Source organism: Echinops telfairi, unplaced genomic scaffold (assembly GCF_000313985.2).
Source record: "Echinops telfairi isolate 266 unplaced genomic scaffold, ASM31398v2 ScPeMD7_7463;HRSCAF=8501, whole genome shotgun sequence".
In the NCBI taxonomy this organism is placed as follows: domain Eukaryota; kingdom Metazoa; phylum Chordata; class Mammalia; order Afrosoricida; family Tenrecidae; genus Echinops; species Echinops telfairi.
In genome coordinates, this window is record NW_022111363.1 from 4,605,642 (window position 1) to 4,615,668 (window position 10,027).

General features: G+C 53.8%; 1 protein-coding gene across 3 annotated transcripts in view; it reads left to right on the forward strand.

Moving 5' to 3' along the window:
• The window catches only part of SIK3 (SIK family kinase 3), a 124,452-nt gene extending 114,620 nt beyond the window's left edge, over positions 1-9,832 (forward strand). For 2 of the 3 annotated variants that reach the window (XM_030888381.2, XM_004712797.3), the window contains 4 exons: positions 4,547-4,707; positions 5,691-5,823; positions 6,625-6,795; positions 7,726-9,832. In XM_030888381.2, coding sequence (XP_030744241.1) covers positions 4,547-4,707; positions 5,691-5,823; positions 6,625-6,782 — 452 coding nt within the window. In that variant the 3' untranslated portion in view covers positions 6,783-6,795; positions 7,726-9,832. The remainder of the gene's footprint in view (positions 1-4,546; positions 4,708-5,690; positions 5,824-6,624; positions 6,796-7,725) is intronic. The other variant, XM_045283638.1, reaches the window with a different exon arrangement.
• The last annotated feature ends 195 nt before the right edge of the window (positions 9,833-10,027 follow it).

Genomic DNA, 10,027 nt, shown 5'->3' on the forward strand with positions numbered 1-10,027 from the left:
AGGGCTCCTGCTGAAACAGTGCGGGGGCTGCACCAAGGGAAGGAGACTCGTAGCTCCCCACCAGACGTGCCTCCGGCCTTCATTACCTGACTCTGATACCAGCCGCCCCTCCCGGGACAGTCTACTCTTCGGCTTGGTTCCATACCCCTGGCAATGGGGACACAGAACTCAGACAAAACTCACCATTGTGGGGTGAATTAGAGAAGTGGCCCTGTGACCACAGGCGGGATCTGTGGACGGAAGGGGCACAGCCATTGGCAGCTCAGGCCCCCTAGCCACGTGGTCTCTGTGGCCAGGAAGCCCACTGCATGCCAACTCATGGTCTCATCTCGGGGCAATCCTCCCGCCCCCACCCGCCTGTGCTCTGCCCCATGGTCTCTGCCGCAGCCTCTGTCCCTGTGGGCAGAGATGGTGAGTGAGCTGCTCTTCGCCCTGGATGGCCCCAGGACTTCTCTCCCGGCTTCCAAATTGGCTCCTACAGGCAGGGATGGCTTTGGTGACGATGTGGGGTTTGTCTTTGGACAGACCGTATTCCCAAGAGAGCAAAACAGCAGGGACTTGTTCCACGCGCCCTACTACAGTAGAGACTCAAAATCCATGCCCCCCCTTCCCCCTCAATCTTTTCCATTAGCATAGCAGAGACCTCCTGCCCCCGTGAGTTTCCAAACCGGGGACTGTTTAGAGGAGTAAAAAAGCCGCCTCTGGCTCCTATGGAGCAGCGATGGTTTTGAACTCCTGGCCTTGCAGATTGCAGCCCATTGTGTAACCCACTGTGCCACCAGGGCTCCTGGCCATGCGGATACAGTTAGTTGTTTGCGAGCAACAACAAAACCATCTCTCTGAGCTGCCAGCTCCGGATAAGAGTGGACTCCAGTTCTTCCAGAGAGCCTGGCGGGGTCTGGCCCTAAGCACCCTTAAGAGGACACACAGGCCATTTCTCTTGTGCTCCTTAAACCCCAGTAAACAAGGGCAAGTCAACATTGACAGACCCAACAGCATTGCGCAAGCTGCCCCCTGGTTTCCCGGCAGGCGGGAAGTGTGCACCGTGTCCGCGTGTGCCTGTTCTTTCCCTGGCGTGACTGGGGATCATCTGCCCTCAGTACTCTCTCAGCTTGACTTTGGGAAAGACCCAAGCCTGCTGCGCTTTAGGACTCCCTTTCCTTCCACGAGTTAAGCCCCTGGCTGGCGTGAGCTGGACCGTCCCTCCGGCTGTTGACTTGGCACAGAGGATGCACCAGGTGTGCACCTGGACTTCCTGCCCCTCTTTCGGTGGGTTAGTGGCCTGCGAGCCAGCAGTCTCCTGGAGTAGACCTCACAAATGCTTCTACACAGAGGAGTCACGTTCACTGACCATCAAGGCGTGTTAGTCCTTTGTCAGTTATCAAAAACAGCAACACAAACCCAACTGACTGCTGTGGAGTCCATAGGTAGAAATGTTACTGTGAGTTTCCGAGACTGTAACTCCCAACAGGATAGGAAGGCTTTCTCCCGAGGAGCGGCTGCGGCTGGTGGTCTCAAACTGCTGGCCTTGCAGATGGATCTCAGCCCAACACGTAGCCAGGTGGTATGCGGTTGTCTGCGGACCCTTGCTGCATTATGGGACTGTCTTACCACCATCAAGTGTGGGACCAGCCAGTTCTCGCGAGTCCGTCCGTCCGTCCGTCCTGGGAAATGGAGTGCAGGAGGGAGGGGAGAGAACTGCATGTGGCCTTTTAAAGACCGCCTGCCGTCACCAAGCTGATCCCCTTCATAGCGACCTTATAAGACAGAGTCGACCTTCTTAGGGGGGGTGCCTAAATTGTAGGTTTTTTTGGGGGGGTGGGGGTTAGCGTCCTTTTTCTCACGTGACTTTTTAACAGCGGTGCCAAGAAGAGAGTTGGTATTTTGGCCTGGAGAAACCCCATTCTCGGGAATAAAAACCAGTGTAAAAGCGGGGTGGGGCGGGTTAAGAAGAGTTAACTGACATCTCTGACACAGTGAGACGCTAGCAGAGGTGGGCAGAACAAGAAACACCAAAAACCAAACCGGAAAAAAGCAAACCAGGTCACTTCCCCCCACAGTGACCCCAGAGGACAGCGTAGAAAAAGCGGGCCCTGTGGGTTTCCAGACTGAATCTCTGTGTGGGCGCAACGCCCCATCCTTGTTTTAAGGAGCAGCTGGTGGCTTCAAACTGCTGGCCATGCAGCTCAAAGTCCAGTGTGGGACCCATGGGGCCACCGGGGCTCCTGGACCAAAGGCCAGGGCTGCCTGCATTTGTTACCTGTGCCGGTTGTTGGAGTTTGATCAGGACCCTGTGACTGTCCTTAGCGGGAGCAAGCAGGTGGGACTGCTCAGGTTCATGTCCTCCTCCATCCCTCAGGGAGCTTTGGTGGCACAGTAGTTAATGAGTTAGCTTGCTAACTGCAAGGTCGGCAGTTCAAAACCCCCAGCTGCTCCGTGGGAAAAAGAGGAGACCCTCCATGGGAAAAAGAGGAGACTCTCCGCTCCTGTCATGAGTTCAAGTGTCAAACCCCCACTGGGGCAGCGTTGCTCAGTCCCTGGGGTTCCCATGGGTCAGCATCGACTCGGTGGCAGCGAGTTTGGTTTCCCGAGCCGTCACCCCCAAAGAACGGAGTGGATAGATAAAACAGAGGGAAGATATCAGAGAAAGAAAAGGGGCATTGGGCAATGCCCTTTTGGGAAAGGGGGCGCATACAAAGAGTGATCTTGCAGCTTGGTGGCAAAGCAGACAGTTCCTCGCTCCCCAGAGCCAGTGTGGCACCACTTCCTGCCAGTGGGTTGTGCTTGACCCTGGGGCCAGCATGAGCGCTGCGCAGGGAGAGGACCGTGCCTGGGCCAGTACGGGGGTGGGGGAGCGGGCGGAGAGGCAGGCTCCTCCTGCTATGGGATCTCTTTCTCTTGTTTCTTCTCTCTGCCGACTTTCAGTTATCCGTAGCAGAACGGTTGGTTTCTGGCGGTTCCTTGAACCTCTTCTGCCTGGAGAATTCTCACAGTATTTCTCACTTGCCTTTATCTTTAGTAGTTGAACCAATACACACACACACACACACACACACACACACACACAAATTTTCCTCTACAACGTCTGACATTACCAGCAGCATGCCTGTCCAGTAATTCTCTCTTCCAACCATACCTCTGCCCCTAAGCCCAGTCCCAGGGCTTACCCTGATCGATTTAAAAGCAGGGATGTGGTCCTTTGAATATACAGACTTAAAAGTCTCTACCCAACCATCAAGCTTCAGGGCATTTTACTTTCTTTGTTCAAATAGATCACTGAGTGGCAAGTTATGGTTAGAGCTATTTCCTAATAAGAATTTTAAAATTTAGTTTTGCCGGGAGTCAGTTCTTCAAGAAATAAGACCAATAATAGACAAGGGGTTTTCCTTTGAAACCCAGCCAGGCAGGCCTCGGGCTCAAGCTCCAAGCTGTGAAATGACCAGAGCAAAAGGTGTTACCCGGAGGATCCTCTCCCCACAGGTGTGGCCTCGAAGTTATTCTGTGATCATCTTTGGTCTTTCTGGAGCACTGACGACTTACAGGCGTGTATTAAGATATGGTTCCTCCAGGAACTCACAGTCCCCTAGGAATTATTGAGACAGATACATAATTGAGTAAGGAACCAAGGATGATGCCTAAGCTAAAAAAAAGTGGGGGGTGGGGACCTAAGTGTGTAGTTTAAGGGAAGAAAACGCTCGTTTCTGTTTGGGAGCTAGTGATGTTTCATTCAGAAAGGAACCACTGAGATGATTTGGACTGGCGGGCATCCAGGCGTATCTGGGAGAGCCCCTGGGCGGTGAGGGTAAGGGGTCAGCAGGAACCCCGCCCGAGAGCTCATAGCCGCAGGATGAGGATGAGGGGCATAACAGGGATGTCTGAGTGGGAGCTGGCCATGGGGGCAGTTGGCCTTGTTGAAGTGTGAGATGCTGGCTAGATCTGTTGTAAACAGTTGGGGCTGTGGATCTGTGGCTTGTTAGAAATAGTGTATTAATCATTCTTTGCATCATGGAAGCCGTGAAAAGGGAGACTGCCAGTGTAAGCTAAGTGTGGAAGGAGAGGTGTGGGATTGCATGATTGTATGCAGACAGCAGAGCAGCCCTAGGAAGTGTTGGGAGCACCGTTCCAGAAGTGAACAGAGGAGAGGGCCTGGGAGTTCAGGAACTGCTTCCTGAGGCAGCCATAGAATGGGGGTCACGCTCCCAGGCGAGAGGTACCTGAAAGCTCCCAGCAGGAATCTCGGCACTTTGCAAAGAAGTGAAGAAATGAATAGAAGGGTTCTGTGTGACCCGGCTGACCCTGAGCATGTGGGGGTTTTCCTCTTAGGGGTTGATCCCCTCGTAAAGAGGCTCATAATTGCTATGGGGTTTAGGGGTTATCAGTCCAGTCCTCTAAGCACCATCACGAGCCCGTTGGAGGACCAGCATTTGGGATACATATTGGGCCTCGTCATTTCTCATTGCCTTCCTTGCAAGACATTTCTTTGATGAGCGCCACCAGTGTTGGGAGAAGGTGGGTCTGCTGAGCCTGCTTTGCTCTGTCTCTGCAGAGTCTGTCATAGGACAGATGGACAGAAGTTCTCCAGGACAAGCCATGGCGCTGCCAGATCACAACGGGCTTGGGTACCCAGCACGGCCCTCAGGCGGCGAGCACCACCGGTCCCGGACCCTGCAGAGACACCACACGATCCAGGGCAGCGATGATGCTTATGTACGTCACCCCTGCCCCAAGCCCCTGGGATGCGGGGGTTCTACGGACCCAGACCCTGGACACAGAGCCCAGCGTCCACGCCACCGCTCGTCTCGGTCTGAGTCCAGCTCCCTGAGTAACCCTAACTGACAGGCTCCAGTACATTCTCAGTAGAATCGATAGACTAAAATTTAGACTGGAAAAATCAAGAAGGGTTGTCATGTGCTCCATCAAATGGAACAAGCCTCCTAGGGTCATCGGTCACTTTCTGGCAGCTACTTGAACTTATTCAAACAATGGACAGGTCTGGCTCAGCTCCACTTGCTTTTACTGGGCAAACTGGGGCCACAGCATGGACATGGCAGCAACTGGCCGCTTGCGGCTTTTCAAGTTTAAATGGAGCACTGCTCATTAACTAAGAAAATGTGGTTTCTCATTCACCCGTCTGTCGTATTTCATGCTGGTGGCTGCCACACTGGGCAGGGCAGAGAACGCATTTCCTTCAGTGCAGAGGGTCCGATTGGACCATGCCCGCCTACAGCAGCCTCCTGGTGATGATGGGGATGGGGTCAGAAACCTGGTTTCAGGAGGACCCGTGGGTGTCAGGGGACCTAATCCACGGCACCCCCTTCCCTCCCCAAGTCACAGCCTGGGTAGGTCCTCACTGTCACCCTTGCAGCAGAAGGGGCCGCAGAGGAAGGTCGTCTGGCCGTATTGCTTGGGATCGGTGATCTAACTGCCCGGTTCCTAGAATCATCTAGAATATAGGTTCTCCAACTTATTGGGACTGCCACCTCCTTTTCAAAAAAAAAATTACCCAGCGCCCCCCTGGCAATTACAAACATTTTATGCCCGAGCCCGCCATGATCCAGGATAAAGTGGAGGTATCTGCTTGTGCAGACTCCCCTCCCCCATTGCTCCAGTGCCCCTCCTCCAGGGGAGCATCAGTCTCTAAGGGTCCAGTGTCTGGCATCCTCATGCCCTCTCCTGATTGCTTTCTGCAGGTGCAGCTGGATAACCTGCCAGGAATGAGTCTCGTGGCAGGGAAAGCACTTAGTTCTGCGCGGATGTCAGACGCAGTTCTCAGCCAGTCCTCGCTCATGGGGAGCCAGCAGTTTCAGGACGAGGACAATGAAGGTAAGGGGCCTTGTGCATGGGGTTCCCCAGAGAAGTTCCTGAAAGGGGGGTGTCATCCCTTCACCGTGGTGATTGACACCACCACTACTTCTGCCCCTCTTCTGCCAAAGAGTTCATGGAGTGCATAACAGGGCAGGGCTCTGGCTGGGAACAGAGGGCCCCATTTCTGTTTGCAATTCTCTGTTAAGATAACATCCTTCGCAACTGTGTTTGTTCCCAGCTGGAGAGCAGTGTGTGGTCATGAAAAACGTTCTGCCTCTCCTCGGACCTGGTGGAGGGAGGGGAGGGTGTCCCAGCAGATAAAGCCTAGGGCACAGGCTGGACAGGGCCAGAGTAAGCCCTGTTCTGTAGGCAAGGCTCGTACGTAACCTTTCCAGGCCCAAGATCCTCATGTTTAGTGGCAGAAACGAGGACCTACGTAGATCATGTCAGGAAAGTTAACTGGCTTAACCCATGCACAGTTCTTCGCAGCCGAGAACACAGAGGGTGCTCCGTACCCGGTGTCTGTTGGCAGTGTAGCCATTGTCTTCACCCTCGTTGATTGAACGTGAGGGTGAGGGGGGTCAAAGGACAATGGAGGGCAAGGAAAGCAGCACTTAGAGGAGACCTGGGGAGTGATCATGGGCCCCCTGCCCTCCTGCTGCTGGACAGAGAGGGGCCGGCCATCCGTGGAGAATAAAAGGCAGAGAGTCAGCTCACTCCCACGCTGCTCACTCAGGCTGCCTCTCTTCCCGGCCCCCCACCGTCCCCCACCCCGAGTAGCTCCCTGCCAACCTTACACGTTCCCTTTTGGTCTTGCAGAATGTAGGGAGAGTCTGGAAGGTCACGAGCACCCAGACCTGACTGGTGGCAGCCAGCATCTAAACTCCTCTTGCTATCCGTCTGCGTGTATTACAGACATCCTGCTCAGCTACAAGCACCCTGAGGTCTCCTTCAGCATGGAGCAGGCAGGCGTGTAACAGGAAACGGCGAGTGAGTATCACCCTGGCTGAGCGAGGCCAGTGACCACACACACACACACACACACACACACACACCCCACCCCACCCCCGCCCAGAGATGTCTTCCACGCACTGCGACCAGAGCGCTGAGACGGACAGGTGCTGATCTTCCACGCACGGCCTTCTGGTGTGTGTGGTTGGTTTTCGCTAAGCCCTGCACTAGTCGAGTCTGTGTTCTGGGTCTTTCTTTTTCAGTGGGGAGGGCTGCAGAAGACTTGCCAGACATCAGGGGTCCTCAAACTTTTTAAACAGGTGGCCAGTTCAGTGTCCCTCAGACCGTTGGAGGGCCGGACTATAATTTTTTAAAAAAACTATGAACAAATTCCTATGCGCACTGGACGAGTCGGCTGCTAAGCAGGACAGGTAGAGGCAGCAAAAACACCCGGCAGGCTGGATAAATGTCCTTGGTGGGCCGCAGTTTGAGGACCCCTGCCAGACATAGTCTCCTGGCTTCATTATGACACAAGACATAGGGGCCCACATGGGACAGTAAGTGAGCTACAGTTTCGGAGGTCAGAGGCGACCTGCAGTCAGGGGAATAAAGAATCGAGGCAGTCCTTAACTTGGCCCTGAATGACGAACCCCAGCAAGAAAACCCCTTTCTGGTGGCTGTGCAGAAGCAGGTGAAGGCTGTTGGAGACAGGGGAGAGAGACCAGAGGTAGCAAAGGGGTTGGCCGGAGTAATGCCCACGTTTGCCTAAGGTAAGACAGTAGATGTTCCTGGTTCTGCCCTTGAAAAAATCTTTGTCAGAAAGGTCTTGGCCACCTGGCAAGTCCCTGTCTCACCCTCACTGTGGTAAGCCTCGTAAAACACCGAAGGGGTCTGGGGTTGTAACTTTTCCGTGGACTCCTTGAGTGATTCGCTTTCAAACGAGTCCCCCTCCTGTCTGCTCTGTTGCAGGTGCTGTGTACAGTCTGGGAGTGCAGCGGTCCCTTTACTCCAGCAGTATCGCCCTTGTGTTCCTCCGCACCCGGCATTCCGTGGCTCTTGCCCTCACACTGGGTGGCTCGGTGTGCTGGGCTCGGGGCTCTGAGGGGGTCTGGCTTGTATGATGACATCACCAAGGAAATAAACAGGACATCCGTGTCTCCACCTCTCATGCAGGAGCATTTGGTGTATTTCAGTTGGGTGGGTTTCTCACTGGTTTTGAGGGGCTGCGGTTCCCCCGTGCTTTCTCTGGGGGGTCGTTTCTTTCCTGTCTCCCCTTCTTTCTCGTTCTTCTCTTCCCTCCTCCCTCTCTTCCTTCCCCCTGCCCCGTCTCCCCCTTCCCTGGCCACCCCTCCCTCTGCCTCCCTCTATTTGAGACCAGCCAGTGAGCAAAGCCAGAGGTCTCTGAGCCACCCCAACCCCCACCCCCAGCTTGCCTTTACAGAACACCCTCCATCCACCTGCCTTGTCCTCTGCTCCCGGGAGCAGACACCAAGGGCTGACAGTGGCTCAGGGAAGGGAGAGGAAGGGCGGAGTGGTGGCCCCTGGCACTTGGAGGACAGAGTCAAAGAAACCCCAAGCCTGGAACCCAAGAGGGGTCTGCTGCTGGGTTACCCAGAAAGGTGTCTGGCCCAGCCAAGATCGACCGCAGCTTGACCCTAGAGCACTGCTCCATGGAGCCCTCTCAGAGCCTAACCCAGCCCCTTCTCGGAACGGCAACAGTTGGTTGCCTCTTTCGCCCTGTTGGCTCTCCCCATGGAACACCCAATAGGGGTGTACTTCCATTCTCCCTTTGTAAAAGTCTGCTATTAAAAAAGCAGACCGGTTCTCCTTTTATATGTAAATATCTGTGTGTTTCCCCCTCTGAGCCTCTTTGTCTCGGGCAAGAAGAAATAGGAGGTGTCTTGGGTCCTGCCTCTCCTAACTTCCCCTCCCCTGCAAGCCCCTCCCCTGGGCGGCCTCAGCCCCTATCTTCATTCTTGATCATGTAGGAATTGTTTTAGATAAATGTTGATATTATCGTTATTATGATGATGATTAATAAAGACAAAAGGGATTTTTGTTTAAGAGAGAAAAGTTTAACCAGATTCTGTTCTATTTGAATTGTGACTTGCACCTTCTGCTCAAAAGTATTTTATTTAGACATTGTAATTGTGAACGGGTTTTCCTCGTGCCAGTGACAAATGTAGTGGTCTTGTCCCCACCCCACCCCACCCCTACCTACCCCGTGCATATGCAATAGCTATTGTTTGTGTCATTATTTTTCTTTTTCTTCACTGTTAGAGACCAAAGTCTTCTCTGCTGGCCAGGGGCTGAGAGAGGATCTGGCTTAGCCCTTTCTCATCCTCAAAGCAAGAAAGAGATGTAAACGTTCTGACTCTTGACCCTTTTCCCTGAAAGAGTAACAGGTCCCTCACCCCTTCCTAGTCTCTTCGTGCCCCGCAGCCCCCCCCCTCCCCACACCGAATTTGCACAGAAGAAGCGGGTACCCAGCATGCCTTCCTGCGTGGCTGGCAGGATCCCAGGCAGCTGGCTCTTCTCCACTGGCTCCTGGCAGCTCAGTTCTCGGACCCACTAGCCTCCCATGGATGTCTGCAGTGCCAGAGCCCTCCGCAGGATGGAGCCCTGTTTCCATGGGCCCCAGTCTCCCCACCGCTTGGTGGGACCACCAACTAACTACTCAGCAGCAGGGGGTTTCCAAGAAAACCCAAAAAAGCTTTTGTCTGATTGCTCTGGGCTGGGTCCAACTCTGCTCCCCCACCCCCTCAGCCTACCCACCTGGCTCTGCCCCGCTCTGCCGTCCTGTTTACATGGTACTGTCTTTGTGGAAGAGCAGATCGCCACCTGGCAGCAGCTGCCCAGATGACAGGCAGGGAGCCTATTAACGTGCCATCTTGCAGACTACACTTTTAAAAGAAATCATTGCTTTGTATTGTAGTAATCAGTAAGCGCAGTATTTGTTGAATGTATATGGATATACTATACTATTTCTGTTATTTGAAAAAAAATGTTCGAAGTATTTTCTTTCCTTTCTCATTGATGTTGAACTAAAAAAGGATTAAAGAGATCTCCAGACCTATACTGCAGTAAGACTTCCCGTCCTTTTTCGGTGGGGCACTTGCAGATCAGTAGCTAGGTGGGGGGTCAAGGAGATCATGCAAACAAAAACCTGCTTCTGTTCTGACTGGCCACGCGGTTTGGAGTCCAGCTGGGAGAAGCCCGGGTAGGAGGGGGGTCAGAGAGGGGCTGGAGAGGCCTCCTGAGCTAGTGACCC